We start from the raw sequence: 19,303 nt of genomic DNA on the forward strand, positions 1-19,303 counted from the left end.
GTGAAGATTTTTCCTCAAATTTAGTCTTTGAATGCAGTAAAGCCACAGTAGTTTCAGTTAATCATCTCTTGCAAGTTATTGAAATTTGGAAGACTGCTTTACTTTTGTGTTTGTTTTTTTTCCAGGCAAATTGCAATTTAGTGAGGTTTAGTTTCCTCAGAAGCAATCTGTAGATATGTAAATGTAGGGTAGAAAAGACCATAATGTTTATCTGATCTGACCGTTTGCTTGAGAAAGGCTGTAGAATCTCATCTACTGTAGGCCTGTACTGACCTAATTTGGTGATATCGGAAAATGTAATGTGTGTAGCTTGTTGTAATAGTTAATCCCCTTTTATGTGGTTGAATTCTTCTTTAAATTTTTTAGTTCTGTTTTCCAGACACTGATTCTTGTCATTCCCATCTTTCTTTGAGTTAAAAGCATTTAGTACCTGCATTTTTATTCCTCTGGATATGGCTTTTTATGATAAATTGAAGAGTTCTTCAGTGCCTGGTATTATTTAAAAAGCAATGAAAGTTAAAATATAGAGCCACACAAAATTGTCCAACAAATTTTCCTCAGCTGAAATTTTCATTTGTGCTAATGCACTCTGTTAATTGCATTTGTAAATAATATGTTTGATAGTATCTCTTATCCTTCACTGTTTATATAAATTTCTAATGTGCCAGTATCGTATTTTAGAAATGGCAGTGGTAGGAAATAATTTTTTGTATCACTTTCTAATTCGTGCCTCCCCTTGTAGGCACGTAGGTAATCTTCGTGGAGTGCTAACTTCAGCTCCTGTTCTTTTCCAGTGTTCTGAAAGTTTACCTGTCCGTACGCTAAGTGTTGCACCAGGTCCCTGCCGGCCACCAAGGATTTTAGGGAAGCCGAAGCACAAAGAAGTTCAGCTACAGTGGGGTAAGTGACTGGAGCATGTCCCTAGGCAATAGCTTTGTTTTAGACTGTTAGTTGCTAAACCGTCATTAGCTTTTATTTCTATTGCTGGATTTTATGAGGAGTTGCAGCGTGTTCTGCCCACTTGGAAGTGTAAACCCAACTCCAGTAAAGTCTGTGCAAGTCAGAAGTAAAACTCTTCATCAGCTTCTGTGGCTCTTTATTGAGCTCTCTGAACTTAATTGTCCTTCATTTGCCCTCTGGGCCTGAAACTGTGCTCCCACTGTTGTTAATTAGGACCTATCTCTATGTCAAGACTATAAAATAGCTGCTATACTAAAATATCTGTCCTTTTATCTCAAAAATACTGTGTCATTCAAGATTCTTTTTATTCCTTTGCAGTACTGACTTAGTAGAAGCATTTTACTACTTCTAATTTAAAACTACACTCAGAAATTTGAGTCAGAGCATATTGAAACTCTTGGGTGGTATTTAAACCCCGATCCATAAAATAACACCAAAAAAATCTTTGGAAGCTTGTAATTTTGAAAAGTACATGGACGATAGACATGACACTGAACCACAAAAATGCATGTTTTTCCAAATACAAGGTACATGGCAGTATGCAGCAGATGCTTTGATCCCTACGATAAACTTGCAGCATCCAAGATTCTTTGTGGCATCATCTGTTAAATTGGAAGTGTCTGCCTAGAGCAGCAGTATTTCTAACCGGCAAATACATCTCAGTCCAGTATAAAAATTCAGTTGTGCATTCAATGTTTCGTATTGTTTCCTAGAAGATCGTATCTTAGGGTGGAGCACCGTTTTTCAGAACTCCACATGGGTTTGGTTCTGTGGTACTGGCTTAAGATCTAATATGAAAATATTACCAAAAACATTGTTTTTATGGTGAGCAGAGTGTCCACAAAGAACCAGGTATGGGCACAAAAAAATTTCAGTTTCCCAGAAAGCTATTATTCCAGCTGAAGTTCAGTATTTACATCATTGTATAGAGATTTGGATCCTCATAAATGCTTTGTGGTATTTCATTGTGTGCAGAGTGACTAATAAATTTTGAGGATGGCAGTTGCTTATATCTTTATTAGGTGTTTTTGGTGCCTTACCAGAAATCCCATGTTTAAGCAGTAGTTTTGGAGGGTACATGACCTGTACTAAGCTGTGTCCGATCAAAGCCAGCAGCCAAGATTAGATCAGACAGCCACCTTGTCCCTCATCGTTTCTCTCTGATCCAGAAAGAATATATTCAGCACCAGTCCCATTCTTTGTGCGGTTTTCTGTACCCTTTCTCTCTTCTGCCTTACTGACTAACGTGTACCCCAGTTTTGGGGGATTTTTGCACACAACACCACCTTTCATATAGGAAAGCACAATTTGTCAGCAGAGGAGGGGTAGCTACTGTGTCCTACTCAAGTAATTGGGGACTTCTGGTATCCAGCACTGCTTCTCACTCACTCACAGAGAGATCATTGCCTTGGGGAACTCTTGCAAGTCATGGGTCTGACCATGTGAATACTTAGGTTAAAATTAATTTTACTCATTTGCTTTACAAATCTCGATCATATGCATGGCTGATATGTTGTGGGTAAGGCATCCGTCAAAGGGGAAGATAACTGCTGATAACATATGTATCTGTGATACGTGAAGAATCAATCTGCATACGTCCTTGTGTTGTTAATGAATTATATGACTTCTTTCTAGATGCCCCTCCGTCAGAAAGTGGCTGTCCCGTCTCCGAGTACAGTGTAGAAATGACAGAACCTGAAGAAGTCATTTCTGAAGTGTATCACGGTCCTGATCTGGAGTGCACAGTCAGCAACCTTCTTCCTGGAACAACGTACCGGTTCAGAGTGAGGGCTCTGAACGACGGTGGGGTACGTTCGGTGCGCTGTGCACCACTGGGACAGGCATGCTCAAGTGTGATTTGTTTTTTTCACACTGGAGGTTGTGGTGTGCCTGAGACGTGATACTTGAATGTGATAATGGTAGTGCTGATGAACAGAAAGATGAAGGTGGGGTAGACAAATGGAGTAGAGAGAGAAATTCTTAAAGGAACTTTAGAGGAAGATGCACAGTTCTGAACCCAATACTCTTTTTTAAAAGGTGATTTGACTGGCCAAAATCACCTGAACCAAAATATGCTAAATCTCTACTGATAGTTGTATCTGCCTTCAAGGAGGGATCTCTTTCTTCCACTGCATCCCTCCAGTTTTTAAAAATCTTAATTATATAAAAGCAAACACTGAAATTTCGCTAAGATATTGATATATTTTGAGGAATGTTTGCATTGTTAATGAATATTTTTGTTTTAATTTGAAAAAATATATGCTTTCTATTTGAGGGGTTTTTGTTCTTATGATTTCCTTGGAAGATGTGTCTTCCCACATTCATCAGAAATTCTAATCTGATGATCACTGAAACATGCTGAAAAACTCCTGTTGGTTGAGTGAGGTCTAGGTTGGTCCTGCTTGCCTTTGTGAGAGCGTCATTCTAAGGGTTTTTTTGTAAAGGCAGTTTGCAGTAATTTGTACAGCCACGGTCTAATACTGAACTCTGATAATTGGCCTTGAGTGTTGGAAGCTGAGTTTACCTTTGAGAAAGTTTTTTACATTAAGAAAGTTTCTATACGCTGTTCTTAAAAAGTCTTTAAGGAGCGAGAGATGTGTGTTTATATATATTAATGTATAGGTACCTTGTTCCCCCCCCCTAGTACGGGCCATACTCTGAAGCCACAGAAATCACCACAGCAGCGGGACCACCCAGCCAGTGCAGAGCACCTTCCCTCTCCTTTCTGTCTGACACAAGTGTACTTGTAAGCTGGGAGGTAAGTCGGGTGCCCTGAATGTTTAATTTCTATCTTGCTTATCCAACCCAATTTGGTCATTGCACACTTGAAAGCCAGCTCAAGAGCTATTAACTAGTTTAGATTTTTTTTAGAAGAAAACCATATGCACAAACTCTTCTATTGTAGAAAATCATCTCCACTTTTCTCTTTGAAGAATTATGTAAAGTTGATCATGAGTCATCCAGACCTGGGATACAGACACATGAGACCTCCTACGTTGGCACCAAACGATAGACCCTTGGTCTGTTTAGAAGTACACTCTCTGCAGACTTTTAGTATGTCAGGATGTTCTGGGCTGGAATTATGAAGCCAAATATTTGATTTTTGGATGAAGCTAGAGTCTCTGATACAAAATTAACTCTGCACAAAGGCTTATGTTTCAGTTTTTCCTCTGAAATTGTTTGTCTCTTCCCCAAATATTTACTTTGATTTAAGTTTGTGTGTGTTCCCTTTCCATCCTCCAGGATTTTAGACTTGGGATTTTTTTAAATAAATCGTAGCTGAAACACTGAAGGGTTGATTGATGTCATTAAAAGAAAGTGTGTTAAGTAATTAAGGCAGAAAAGAAAGGATGTTGTCATAAATAAAGCTCTGATAGAGAGCGATGTGACTGTGATTCTCCTGGAGACTTTCTCTGAAAACCTTGCAGCTGTGTCAGCTACAAAAGGATGGCTCTTAACGCGGGCAGTGTCGAGAAAGAAGCTACTAATGTTAGTGAGATGCTTGAATATATTGATTTGTGCTGCCAGCATATCTAGACAGAAGCATAATCTGAGTTTAATTTTATAATGAAAGAGGCACATTTTGTGCAGTTTTGGGGGAGTTTGTTAATATTTCTTGCAGCCTTTTGTGAAGCTAGGATAAGTCGCACTAAGCTTTTTAATGTTACATTTTAAATGATTGCATGAACAGATATTTGCTGCCCCCAGCCATGAGTGAATGCTGCATTGTTTCTGGCATGCTCTATATTTATATGCAGGATACATTTGTTTATTCTAACTAAAAATGAAGCTTTGGAAGGAATAATATGGTTTGCAATGGTTAGGTTTTCTTAAAGGGCCTATTACTTTTTAGCTGGTCAGAGTAAAAATGAAAAACAGAGAGGACTGTTGAGTTTTTGAGGACTGTTTTTTCTGGCTGCAGAATTGTGAAGAGAGCACACCATGGTGCCTACCATGCAGCCTACCATGCCTTTTTTGCACATTGGCTTAAAACTATGGCTTTTAGGTTAAATTTCAGTTAAGGTGGTCACACTTTTTTTTACAGAAAGTTGCAAATGCCAAGAGGCTCCTCTCGTGTTTCCCAGCTTAGCAGTTCTGAATGTTCCTACTTAAATAGCTGGAAGCTCTGAGACAACACTAGTGAAGGCTGGGTGTTTTTTCAGGGTGGTCATTATGATGTGTAAAGATGCTTTATATCCTTTTATTGGAAATTAGACTCCCTATGGTGAAAGTTTCGTGCGCTCCTCTGCTGAGCCCACCATTTGTCTTCGTTTTCCAAGTAACAAATAGCCATACTGACAAATTTGCAGTTGCTAAACTGGATGACTGTTTATTTAATTTTCTCACAGTAACTAGTTGGGGGGGGGGGGAGGCAGATAGATTTACATATGTACTTACATTGCTTTCTGAGTCCCCAGTGGCGAGAAGGAGAAGAGAGAGCTTGTTGCATGCTGTAATCACGAAACATTTGTCCTACCCTAGAGCACGCTTTCTAAACTGCCCGTAGAGCAGAGATTCCCCAGTCCACGCAGTACAGCACAAAACAGTCTGGTAAAAGTACCAGATACTTGGGGGTTTTTGGGAACCATGCCATTATGCCTGCTCTAGCGCCTCTCTAGCAAATTCAGGTATATATTCCATGTTCCTGTAGCCTTCAGAATGAGAAAGGAATTGCTGGGGGTTTACAGATCCTGTGGGAATTGTTTTGTGGTCATTAAGGTACTCAGGTCCATGTTTCCATATTCCGTACTTTGACCGTTAGCTTGATGGCTGACTTTCACTGGAAGCCTCATACAAGCTCCTCGTTTGCTGAGGTTTTTCTTTTTCCCAGTAACATGAGGAACTCCTTCAGGTTTTTGAAGGCCAACTCTTCCAATTGTGGTTTCGATCTCCAGAGCAGGCTGGGCTAGACCACATTGATGGGGGTTGTGTCTCCTTATCATGCTTCTGCCAAGCCAGCGGAGAGACAATTTATTGCCGAGTGTCCTGATGAAAAGCAAAGTAGTGCTAGGTAACTGGCATACACTTTCTCATTTCTGTGAATTTCTTTCAGGTAATTTTTGTGCAAAATTGGCCTGTTTCAGTAACCTATCATAAAACACTAATTCAGCATGTGTCCATTTGCAGCGGTAATTGTGCATTAATATAATAATAAGGGATTTTATTCCTTATCCAGTGAAACACAACGGTCTGAGGTGTCTGTTTCTGAGCTGAACCACATAAATGTTTGTGTTGCAGAGTCCTGAAAGTTCTGGTGCTGACATTTCTGAATACAGATTAGAGTGGGGAGAAGACGAGGAGTCTCTAGAACTCGTGTATAATGGCACAGACACCTGTTTTGAAATAAGTGAATTGTCAGCGGCAGCACATTACTGCTGTAGGCTACAGGTATGGATTTTGTGAATTTTTGTCTGTGAATTTTTGCATGCATTGCAATCTAAGATGTAAACACCATTTTCTTCTGCCGTGTTTTTATTTTCATTATTAACCGCTAGGAAATGAAGCGCTCTGCAAGTCACGAGCAGTGTACCTTTATTTTGAGTAATGAACATTGTTGTTATCTATATAATTAAACAATTTAGATTCTGCACAATTCAAATTGATAAACGAGATGGTGGATACAACTTTTGGCTCTCAAAAATTGCTTTCATATATCATGTGCTTTATCTTCAGTGAATACTGCTGTTAACAGCCACTGATGGATGCACTGTCCTCTGATATTAAAATAAAATTATAATGTTCTAGATTCTTCCCAGAGAATTATTGTTTTCTAGGAAATGTTATGTAAACAACAGCTACTTCCCACTTTTCACAGGATACTAGCTTAAATAATAAGCTCCAACCTCTGTTTCATTTATCAAATAAAGCAAACCAGTTAGTAGATTGCTATGTACCTAGCTGTAGCTGCCAGAAAGTGTAGTCCTCATCTTTACCATTTTTTCTCTTAGATTTGTAAAATGTGTGTTTTTCTCCACGTCCACTGAAAAAGTAGGCAGGAAGTAATGGGAAGGTAAAGTAAATGGGAATGAAGTAAAAATATTTTTGCACAAGATACTCTTGCATTCTCTTCCACAAGATTTATTTGTATGCTAAGACAGAATATCACCAGTAAATCCAACCAAAAGTTTATGTACCCACCCAGCTGGCAACGCGTGGGCCACCCCGGCTCATTTCTTTTTGATCAAAGACAACGTGCTTTTGTCAAGTGTTGTCATCTTAAATTTTTTTTAAACAGGACACTCAATTTTATTTAGAAAGTGGCCTTCTAGCAGTTGGCCAAAAGCCAGAGAGCTGGGGCCCCTCACTTGCAAGTACGCTCGGTTGTATTCGCTGCCTTTGTCATAACTGGCCGTGTACCTTGTCCCGGCAGCGTTAGGGGACACTAATGGAAAGAGCACGTGCGAGTGAGCCGAAGGGTGAGCCAGCAAGTGCCTTCTGCTCACGCGGGAAGGAAAGCTCTGAGAATCCACTGGGCAGGGAGGAGACCATGGAGCCGCTTCTGTGGCTAATCGTGGGCACCTGGAGGTTTTAATGTTAAAAATGGTAACAGCCAGCTGTATAGTATCTTTGATTTGGGAGGGGACAGATATTTGTGGTAGGTAATTTAAAATAAGTTCCACCAAGCTACCCAGGTTTTAATACATCGATTATGATTTAATTTGTAGACCAAAGGTAAATGCAATGCACAATACTACTAAGATATTTTAATGAATCTATCAGTGGTCCATGCAATATTTTCTAGAGGGCTTCATCCTGTAAATCTGATCTTTGTGTTATATACAGAGACATTTGAGAATCCATGTTGTAAGATACACTGTAACATTTAAACAATTATAAGAAAAAAACCTCAAAATATGAGTTGCGGACGAAGAAGGAAAGTTAACTACTTTCAGAAATCCTAGGGTTTTTTTGTTTGTTTGTTTGTTTTTTAATAAAATGGAGAGGATAATATTCCTTTCTTATCTGTTAGCAGCTTTAAGAGAAAATCTTTCTTTTACTTTTTAAAAATAAAGGTTCCCCTAACTTTTACTCTGACTTCTAATAAACACAACATTGCTATCTCAATCTACAGTAACTCAATAAAAAGAGAAAATTGAGGAATCAGGCATATATAACTGCAGGGAATACAATTTGTCTTCCCTGCTGCTCAAATTTTTTCCTGTAATGAATGTTCCTGAACACAATGGTGACTCCTACAAAGGGAGATATTGTACTGTTTGGGGAGGGGAAATATCTAGGAAGCAAAGAAGAATGAAGTTCCCATCAGTTATGATGATGAGGTTGTCCAATAAAACAGTTAAAAGCACCACTAAAAATGCATTGCTTGGAGCAAGATACAGATTGCCAAACACTGGTTTAGGGGCAAGACAGATAATATCATTAGCAGACCACAAAACAAGGCTCACTTCTTAACAGCTCTAGGAGCGCTTCACTAAATAGAAGATGTCCCTAGAGCAGGATTTGTTTTGAAGGGCTTTTTAAAGGGTTGACAAATCTAACTTTATTATCTCTTTCCTCAGTCGAACAAACACCTCCTGGAAAAACAAACCAAGGCTATCTGTTTGTGCTATGCATAGCAGACAGAATTGTTCACTGCAGCTAAGCATAAGCAAGAAACCAAGCAATTGTTTGGCATGTCCTTTCCTTACTGTTCTAGTCCTGCTGAAAAGATTGTAAACCCCAGTTTTCTAGGTCAACCATGTTCCAGTGGGAGAATGTGGGCTCACTTTCCCAGCTGCCAAGGAAGCAAGAGTGGTGGAAGATGCTGGGGAACGTCAAAAGCTCCTTTTGGAGGCCTGTATCTTCTGCACTTCTCTGGAGTAGTGCAGACTGTACCATAATATCCTATCACAAGCTTTCTGTGTACCGTGTTGGCCAACAGCATAGTGGGCTGTATCAGGATGAGCGAAGGTATTAGATCCAAGGAAGCTATTCTTCCCTGTTATTTGCCACTCATTAGTATCTGGAATACCGTATCCAATTTCACTCCAGGGAAAGGTTGAAATAGATTGACAAGGTATAAAGAAAAAAAAGTTGTCACTGTGAGAGTAATTAAGGATTGTAACAGTGGCCTGAAAGGGTTGTGAGTTCTCCATTCTTGGAAGTTTTCAAGATGCAACAGGACAAAACCCTAAGCAACCTGGTTGGGACTCAGTGCTGACCCTGCTTGGAAGAGCAGGTTGGAATAGATGATGTCCCGAGGTCCCTTCCAACCTGAATGATTCTATGATTCTGTGCACAAGCATGTATAACAATCATGAGAAGGTAATGTTTGGCATTTCCTGTGCCATTTCAGTGCAACATATGCAGCATTTACAACATCCAGAGAAACAACTGATAAAAAACAGGTCTGTACAACTGTGCAGGGCTGAGCTTGGAAAGACATCAGGCTCTGTAATTAGTGAGTAGAAGCAGGCCAGATTTTGAAACTTGGTTTCCACTGTAATTGTGGATCTATGAATCCAGATGAAAAGCTTGATAATTGGTTGCTCTGCACTTTGTGGAAAACGTTAAGAGCTATATGCTTTGGTAGTTTGCTAGTGATTTGTGACTTCAGGGGAAGTCCAAGTCATTGATTTAACACCATGCTGAGTTAATATTTTCATTTATCAGAAGCTTTTGGTATGAAATTAGCTATTAATTATGTAAGTTAGGAACAAGTGTAGCTGCTAGCAAGCAAAATGCCCTTTATGTCTGGGGTACTCTGCTTGCATAAAGTATCTGATGTTGGATTCTGCAGAAGACTGCAGTAGACTGAGTTCTTGTATGCAGGACAGCATGACAACTTGGGTAGCCAGTTTGTTGGACAACATGATGCCAGCTGTCACTGACAGTGTGATGACTGTGACATTTTCTCTTGCAAACAAAGTTTATTGCTGCTAAAAAGGTTACTGTTAAGTTTGATTAAATAGCTGTTAGGACAAAGATAAATATTCTTGAATTTGTCTGAGTGATGCTTCTGAATAACAAAGGAAGATAGTAGTTGCTCTAATATGGAGGGCATGGATCATTTAAATGTTGCTTATTCTCTAAAGAATCAACGCAACTGTTTCTGGCCACAGAGTTCACAATTACAAGCCTGACTGACATGTAAAATAGAATATTTGTCCTGTAAAAATTCTGTTTTGACTCGCAGGCTGTTAACCAGGCAGGAGCTGGACCCTACAGCGATCTAGTAACCTGCAAACTCCCTGCGTCTGTACCTGATGCAGTCTCCAGCCTCTCCGTGCTGGAGGATGAGCCCGTGGATGCCTCTCAGATATCCCCCTCTGTGTGCCTTGTCCTGAGCTGGGAGGAACCATGCAATAACGGAGCTGAGATCACTTCGTACAACATTGACCTGGGCGACATCAGCATTCCAGTGGGAAATGTTACGACTTACGTTATCGATGATTTGCTGCCAGAAACCTCATACCGGTGAGTAGATTTTTTTGGTGTGGTGCAGAAACTCAGGCTGAGATCGCACAGCTTAATTTTGCATGGGAAATGTTTATGGGATGTAGAGGGAGGAAAAAAAGAGTGAGCCATCAGTCTGATACAATTCCTCTATGGAAGGTTCAAATACTAGGTTTTTCTTCATTTTTCACTCTCCCCCCTCTCCTTCCATTATCTCTCCTTTTTTTTAATGTTGCTTTACTAAGGTAGGCTACGCTGGTAGGTAAAGAAATTCCCAAAGTAGGATAACTAAGATTAGAGTGCAGCATCACACTTTCTCAAATGCTAATCAATAAAATTCCAAGGGTCTGTATTATTATTAACTATATTGATGACTATGTGTGGATAGCAATTTGCATACTATGAACTTTTATATATATGGTTTTCCATAGCTATACTTCTTATTTTTAGCATATGAAAAATTGAGGAAAGGAACATCTGAGTTTAAAACTAATTTCTTCATAATAGTCCAGATTCTAAATTTTATTTCTAAATGGTATTGCAGAAATTGTATTGTTACTTTAATGTTCAGGATTATATAATTTTTTTTCCCCTAACTGCTAACTAAAACAAAAATTAAATGATTGCAGGCAGTAAACAGCAGTACAGCAGAAGTCATGTCAGGAGAAATTCTATTTTGAGTACTCTTCTAATAAATATTGAAATCTGATTGCACAGGTCTAAAATTAGACATGGCACAGACCTACAGGAAAATTTTTCTTTATTTCTTTGTATTCAAGGGTCACTATCCTACAAATTTTGTAGAATTTAAATAAAAAGTTCAGTTCTCAATTTTTATCGTGTACCTTAAAAGGAGAACTTCTTGTAGCATGTAGAATACAAATATACATACTAAAAGTTATTTAAAGCAAGGAACATGCTTTCATTTTGTGTCCTTGCAGTGCCTAGCAGAGTGGGTCCTGAACTTTGCCTAGAATATCTAGGTTGCAAAGCCATGAAGTTTAAAAAAATAAAAATAAAATAAAATAAAAAGTAAATTTCAAAGTCTTTGACTGTGGAGTTGGTGGTTGTTGTTGGTGGTTTTTTTTTTTTTTTTTTTTTTTTTAAGATCCTAATTTTGTGGTAAGTTTAAGCTAGTATTGTTGTCAGAAAAAGCAGACCTACCCTCTTGTTCCTTCTCATCATGTATTGTCCCCTCTTTTGTGCCAGCAAAGCTTTCTTGCAGCATTCCAGACTGGGAAAACTCATCCTGTTGAAAAGTAGCCATGTTTTTTACTTGGTAAAGGGAGCGAGAGAACAGAACCACCTCCTCTATCCTCTAGCCGTTGTCATGCTTCTGACTTGCCTCTGCCTCCACATTTTCACGTGTTTCTCCCACTCTCCCGTGCATTCGCACTGGTGCTTATGTGATCTTCCTCTAAGCCAGATCAGGGAGCTCAACTGGTTGAAGACTAATCAAAAACCTAATAAAACTAATAAGTTTGGCTATTGACTGACTTACACAGCTGAGGAACTGCATCACCTTTGGGCAGTCTGCTACTCGCTGTCCGGTCAAGGGCCAAAACAGCTAAAGCAAAATAAGAGCTTTGAGCAACCCACTCGAGACAGCCAGAAGGGAGCATCTAAATTGCAACTCGCTTTTCTTTAGCCGACTCCTGCTTGTCTACAGCTTCCTTTTGGCAAATGTCCTTGTCTCCAAAGTCTAGAAATGTAAATCTGGAATGAAAGGATAGACAGGATGTTAGGCTGCTTTCTAATCATACTGCAATTTTGTTCCTGCAGTTCTTACTCCTGCTACCGTAGAAAGTATTGTTTTGCAGAGCTCCTGCTGGGTTCTTTTTGCATTCTAACTTCCTTAATTTGTAAAAGGCACCCGATTAGATTACATGTTTTTAGTCTGGGAGTCAGCTTGTCTCCGATCTGAATGAAAGGGCAAAAGCACAAGCATTAACTCTCTTAACTGTTCTAAATATTTTTGTAGGACTAAGCTCCTAAAAATGATGATAAGAGCACAAATCAGTAGATGACCAATCAGGAGCAATGATATATGAAAGCATTTTCTTTAATAAAATAAGAAAAAGAAACTCCCAAATCTTGCGTCTTGTGTCTGTCAAGGAAGACAAGTGACTGAAGCTGAGTTGCAAAAGCACCTCGTGTAGCACCAACTGGATTTGAAATTTTTTTGTGCTAGTAAAAATAGACACGTTGAAGAAATATTTTTGTTACTGGATTGATTGTTAACTCCTTGATTTGTATTTCTTCTTTAAGCTTGTATACACCAGTTTTTTTATCTGGGAACATCTGTGCCCATATAAATGTACCCATAAACAAACACATCCCTTTACACATGCACACTCTAGTCTTCTGGGCTATTTCAGGTACCGAGGGCCATGTAAGCGTAAGAATATTGTTAGTTTTGATTAACCACCACACATGGTTTCCTTGAGCTACTCTAAAGTGGAATTACTGTTGCAGAAAATGGAATGAAATGATATGGTAAGAATATGGGAAGCTGTTGGTAATTCTGCACTTTTACAAAAGCAAAGGTGGAACGCTTTTGATATACAGGCCTGGAAGGAGTCTCTTCATCACAAGCAAACTCTGGGCAATTGCTCTTGGAGTCAGGACACCATGAATTTCCTTTCAATACATTTATTAAGCTATATTTTAAAATATCCTGGGATTTTCTGTCCTCCCAGATCCTCCTTTTCTGTCCTCCCATTCAAACTGGAAGGGTATTTCAGAACTGCACTGATCTCATTCTCTAAATTTGTTCACCAACAGTTTTTCTTTTTGTGTCAACTTTGTTTAACATAACTAGCTCTTTTCTCTCTCAAGTGCTCCTTCCCTGCTGTGTTTAAAAGCAGCAAACATGTTTTCTTCCAGGCTTTGTTTTTCCTAGACTAAGCAAGCCAAACACTACCGTTTTTGAGACTGAAATATCTTGCCAAAGCTTCAGCGAAATTTCAAGTAAATTAGCGAAAGGTTTATGTTTTAGTTTCATTTGAATTTCACTGTCAGTGTTTTCGTTTGTGGGAGCCCAGAACTTGAAAGCCAATCTTGGTTATTGCAAATGCACCGAGGCCAAAATCGGAAAGAATCGTTGTTTTTGAATAGCAGCATGATTCTAACAGTGTGCCCGCGCGTGTGCGCTCTGCGGGGAGGTTAGTTTGGGTCTGGCGCGGCTCCGCTGTGCCCAGCCTCTGCCTGGGAATGGCCCCGCATGTGAGCGTCTCAGAGCATAAACAGAGCAAGCTCAGGCCTCTCTGCAGAGGTGACCTCGGAGCCGGCAAGTTTGGTGGATTCTGTTTCTGGATTGGTAGCAAATCCAACTAACATGCTGCAAGATTTGCATCCCGAAAGACACTGGAGGCATCAGAACTGGGGCATACGTCTGCCAGGCGGCTCCTGGCCAGCACCCAGCCGGTTTCGAGAGGACACCTCCAACAGCGGGCACAGCCCAGCTCTCCTCCTGCAAAAGGCAGATGCCTCCCAAAAGCCCTCTAAACATCAGCTCTGGCCGTTGCTGGCTGGAGGGCCAGCTGCAGAAATACATAGTGTGTGTGTGCTCTCATCCTTCCATTTTACTGCCATAGTCAGGAAGCTCTGATAATAGAGTGATGATACTTGGACCAGTTTTCTGTGAACTGATATAATTGGAAGCGAGTTAATACATATTCCACAATAAATAAGTATTCAACAGCAATAGAAATATCAATATTCTGTTACACTCTGTTCCCAAGCTTTGCTCGATATTTTCCATAGTTAATTGTGCTGTACTGTTGTAATACTTCTCTGTAAAACAACTTTCAAGAATGCTGCTTTTAAGTTAGTGATAAACATAGTAGCCTTATTAAAGCTTAATAGCAACCGTTATTTTTAATTCAGTTTAGGAATAAAAATTTTAAACACTTAATTTGTAAGCTGTATTGAGGGAAGATCTTTCAACATGAAAAGAAAACACATGGAGGCTCAAGTTAGCAGTGCTTAAATGGGTTGTAAAATGGAATTTATGGTCTGGAGTGGGAAACTAAGTCTTGTTCCAGCCCTGAAAGTGTTACCTGAGTGGGGATTTGTGAGGCTGAATAATTGTCAACCATTGCGTTCAGGTGGATGATGGGGGGAGACTGTGCTGCTTCTCCTCCCTTTTGAAGTTTGCAGCATTTTAACTCCAGCAGGTTTTTGCAGGCGCATGTACTTAGGATGCCACCGATTGCATCAGTCCTATGGGAACTGGTGAATCAAACCCTTCTCATGACAAACCATGTAAGATTAATTCAAAAGTGATTTTCCAGTTTGCTGGAATACTATACAAAGGACTTTATGACTGAACTGAAAATAGCATCCTGTTTAGTGTGTTTATTTTCCTGGGTCAAGAATCTTATAATGGTCTATGAAAGGTCATTGAATGGTTTCGAAATTTGCCTGGTCTGATATATATATATTTTAATGTTGAAAACAAGCAGTGGGAAAATGTGAGATTGAATACAAATAATATTGTCCAGGGCCCACAGAATTAGGTACTATACCTAAATTTGCTATTTATGTTTTGACTTTCAAATTGTGATTATCAGATTTGAAGAAGACCTTTTCAAAACAATTTTTAGGATGCTTTAAGTTACAAACCTTTAGTGAAAATGTTGAAAGGAATCCAAAAGTGGTTTTCACTGCAAATAATTCTACATATTTATACACTATTTTTATATGAACATAGAGATGTTAACCAAAAACTTGTTTTCCCAGTATCCATTCTGTAAACAATAATTGGTTTCCACTTAATTGTGAAAGTTTTATCTTTCCCACTATGGGTTGTGCCGCCGAGCTGGAGGAGTGTCCTCCACAGCATGTCCTCCATTGGGGCAGAGAGGTGAGGAAGCGCCTGAGATGGAGGTGCTGCAGTACAAAGTGCTCCCAACCTGCCGTGTGCTCTCCTTCCCTTGCACATTGTTCCCTTTCCTCCCCTTTCTTCCTCCCTTCTTCCTTCTCCCCTGCCCGCAGCACCTCGGCCATATTCAAGGCTGGTATCCCTTGAGGAAATGCTGGTATGGTTCGGAGACGGGCAGGAGCTGGGTCTGGGTTAGACTGCTGTGTGCACGGACCAGCAGAAAGGGTTGTTTGTGCGCATCCAGCGAAGCTCAGCGACTCGGGGTGGTGGCAGCGATCTACAAAAGATTTAGAAGTGGTGCAATCAGCAAAGACAAGCTAACCATGTGCAGCTAGGTTAGATTACGAGTTATTGCGTTCCCAGTATCATCATTCACCTGGAAAGACGTCTTTCTCTGTTTTAAGGCCCAAGAGTTTTCATCAGCTATACTGTTCTCCCGATTCAGAAGCGGTGGGTGAGTCTCTGGGAATATGCGCGTGTGTCAGGAGGTGAGAGCAAGAATAGCAGAATAAGTGAAAGCAACAGCAAATGGGAGAAGCGCAAGAGATTAAGTCCTACCATGTGCCTATAACTGGCATAGCGAAGATAAGTAAATGTACATGTATGTTCGTGCACATGTCTAAAACCACATCCATCAGCATATACTTAAGAAATGCGATGTGTTATTTAACAGAGATCCATTTCAACCATTGCTTGTTTTCAAAAGTGGTAACTGCCACTGGAAATGAGAGAAAGCTGCTCAGCTTGAGGGCAGGAGCGGTTTTGTTGTTGTTGAGAGATTGGGTTATACAAAATCAAACACCAAAGTCGTCTGGCGTGCGCTCTAGAGCGTGTCGCTCTGACCAGTCTGCAAAAGACATGCAGCATTTTGTAATTCAGGTGTCACTGTTCATGTGGACTTACTAACTGATGAGTTGCCAGAATCCCATGGAAAATTCTGATTATTTTCACTCTTTTTTTTTTAAACTGGAAAGGCTATTAAATATTAATGTAATGACTTTTCAACCTGAAGCAAACCAATAATATAAAATGAAATAAGATCAGTGTCTATATTAATTATGCTGCTTATAATATTAGAGAAGCATTCTGTTCTTTCTACTCAATTGCTTTTATAAACCTTGGTTTTCCTACTATTTTTTAAATCCTGTTTTATTTTCTGGCTTAGAAACATTTTATTCTTATTGCATCTTTGAATGCAAAACTGTCGATAAGAGTGGCTACTGTTGAATTTTACAGACTTTAGGGCTTAGTTCTCATTTCACCGGTTTTCCACTAGTGATTCCTTCTCCTTGTGTGAAAATGTCTGTATTGGCTGTCATGTGAATCATTGCCTCACATGACTCCTTCACGTGTTCTTTCCTGCAGTGATCCTGGAACACTGTAAAGGAAAACTGTGTGAGCCAAATTCAGCCCTTGTGACAACTCTGAATGAGACAAGAGTATTCTGAGCATGAATTTGAGGACAGAATTTGACACTGTTTTTTATAGTCAAATGGATTGTTCTTGTCCTAGAAGTTTATTTAGAATGCTGAAGAGTGTTTTTAGCATACTTAATATGTATTAAAGGGTGAGGGGTCTTTGTTAAGGGTTTTCTTCCCTTTTATTAATTGTACATAATCTTTTTCTAATGGTAGAGCTAGATACTTACTCTTCAAAGTAAAGTAATTGTTAATATGCTGTTTATATGTGTTCTTTAATCAAAAAAAGTAGCTATGCTCACCCAAGATAGTTCTATTTATCTTCTGCTTTCGCTGAGGTAGGTAGTTGTAATGCTGTACTAGATTTTCTCCCTTTTCCCCCTGCCACCTTTGCCAGGGAGTTCCTGGCTTCTTGGTGGCTGATAATTGTGAGAAGAAGCAACACTTCTTGTAGAGAGTCTTTTCCTATGAGAAAATATTAGGCTGCTGTGCACAGGATTTTCAAAGTCAATGGCATCTGTCCAGCTATCTGAACTGGGCTGCACTGTCTAAAAAGCTAATTAGTTTTCCCAGGCTGTTGTCTCTTATTTCTGCTTTGATTTAACCAACGTTTGAAACCTTTCAGGGTCGTCTGTGTCAATACTTCTGTTTACACAGAATCTCCTAGCTAAACCCCTCAAAGCTCTTTCCAAATGCGTATTTTACTTTTTTTTTATGATGTTGCTGTTGACGTTACCATAGTAAGAGACTACCACTCTTCACTTGCTCCTATAAGCAGGTTCGCGTTGTGAAAATTATTAAACTGTGGTGCAGAGAGATAAGCAAGAGTGACAAAATAGTAGAAGCCAGGAGTGGTTACCTTAATAAATAAATAAAATTTAGAAAACTAGCTCAATTTTAAGAATGTTTCCAAATTAAAACTTCTATGACTACATTGGTGGTCTGGTTTTCTCTTCTTCTAAATATGCTTAATTTGATTCAAATGGCTTAAGGAGCTTTTGTCCATCATGTGGGAGTGACTTGAGTCCAATTGTTATTTGATCTAGTGTATAGTTCATTGATGATGACTGTATCCAATTTGTGTAAGACTCCAAGAGCTAATTGTTTGCTCATATTTTGCAAGCTATTAAGATACGTAATACCAGAGTAGCAATGTATGGAAGGGTTGTGGATTTAACCTTCTGGGGTTAGCTCTTCCCAGTAGAATTTCTTGTGCTCAAATAGTGTGTTTTGTGAGACATTACAGATGCTGAAATAATACTATTCATTGGTCTTCAGAGATATTTACCAATCTGAAGATGGGTTTTATGGCAGCTCCACTTGTGTTTTCAATTGATGATTTTTCCTGAATTAACTCACAGCTTGTTATAATAACCAGTGTTAGAAAAGCACAAGCCCCTTTCGCATTTTATTTATTCATAATTACACGTGTAATGTTTTCCAGCTCTCGCTTGTATCTGTTCCTCTGACCCTTGCAGTGAGGATAATTAATCAGCAGTTCTCCATGTCATCTTCTGTGACTGCAAAGAGGTGGTCTGTTTTGAGAGCCACCAGTGTTGCATACTTTGCAATCCCCCTGGCTAGGTTCTTACTCACTTTAAGTGGTAACTCATTGCTCCAGGAGTACCACTGAGGAAACACAATTGCTCGCAATATGAGATATTACTTTAACATTGCACTAGACTGTTAGGATGATAAAAGGTATTAGATAACCTCACAATGTCCAGAGTGCTTGTTCATATGGTTAAAGGGACTGCCATTGGGCTCAGAGGTTGCTTTGCCAGATCTTCCTGCCTCTGCCTGATTGCATTTCTTGGTATCTTCTTTGCTGTTCTTACAGTATAAACAGGATGATAATACTTGTTACGTTACAGAGCCTTTCACTTGCCAGAGCAAGATACTGATCGCTGGGAGTGGACACAGTGTTTAAAGATGGACCAGTCAGGTCCAGAAGGCTGTTTTGTTTCTTAAGACTTTTCTATGTCAAGAACCTTGTGAAAGCACCTTATTTAACATTTACCTTTGTTGTTGTTTACTTTAGGGTCAGGATCCAGGCTGTCAATGAAATTGGAGCTGGACCATTTAGCCACTTTATTAAAGCAAAAACTAGGCCATTACCACCATTACCTCCTCGGTTAGAGTGTGCTGCAGCAGGTCCTCAGAGCCTGAAGTTGAAATGGGGAGACAGCAGCTCCAAACTTCATGCTACCGATGACATGGTCTATATCTTGCAGATAGAAGACAGAAATAAAAGGTAAGAGATACAGGATTCTTTTCATTGTGTTAATGAAAATGGATTCTGATTCATCATAAAGTATTTGTGAATCACAGCAAGAAAAAGGTTGTTTTCCTGGTTATCCTATACCTACAAACTATTAAAAAAAAGAAAAAAAAGTAGTTTTGACAGAGATTCTGTGCCTGTAGTCAGACCAAGCAAATAACAAAGCTGTTAAATGTATTATAGAACAACTGAGATTCATGCTGTGCTGTTGAAATTGTAGCAAAACACTGACCTCTCTGCTTGTATATTGAGTTTCAACATCATAACTACTTTGCCCTTTGGAATATGCAAAACAGATATTGCTCCCAGTGTACTGTGTATATTAATAAAGCAACTGCTCACAAAGTTGCAAGTCTAAGACAA

General features: G+C 39.4%; 1 protein-coding gene across 1 annotated transcript in view; it reads left to right on the forward strand.

The window, feature by feature from the left end:
* The window catches only part of FNDC3B (fibronectin type III domain containing 3B), a 225,358-nt gene that overhangs the window by 176,804 nt on the left and 29,251 nt on the right, over positions 1–19,303 (forward strand). The window contains exons 18-23 of the mRNA XM_067301623.1: positions 795–900; positions 2,596–2,768; positions 3,605–3,718; positions 6,199–6,348; positions 10,097–10,377; positions 18,701–18,913. Of these exons, the coding sequence (XP_067157724.1) occupies positions 795–900; positions 2,596–2,768; positions 3,605–3,718; positions 6,199–6,348; positions 10,097–10,377; positions 18,701–18,913 (1,037 nt within the window). The remainder of the gene's footprint in view (positions 1–794; positions 901–2,595; positions 2,769–3,604; positions 3,719–6,198; positions 6,349–10,096; positions 10,378–18,700; positions 18,914–19,303) is intronic.

The sequence above is a fragment of the Apteryx mantelli genome, chromosome 9 (assembly GCF_036417845.1).
Source record: "Apteryx mantelli isolate bAptMan1 chromosome 9, bAptMan1.hap1, whole genome shotgun sequence".
NCBI classification, from domain to species: domain Eukaryota; kingdom Metazoa; phylum Chordata; class Aves; order Apterygiformes; family Apterygidae; genus Apteryx; species Apteryx mantelli.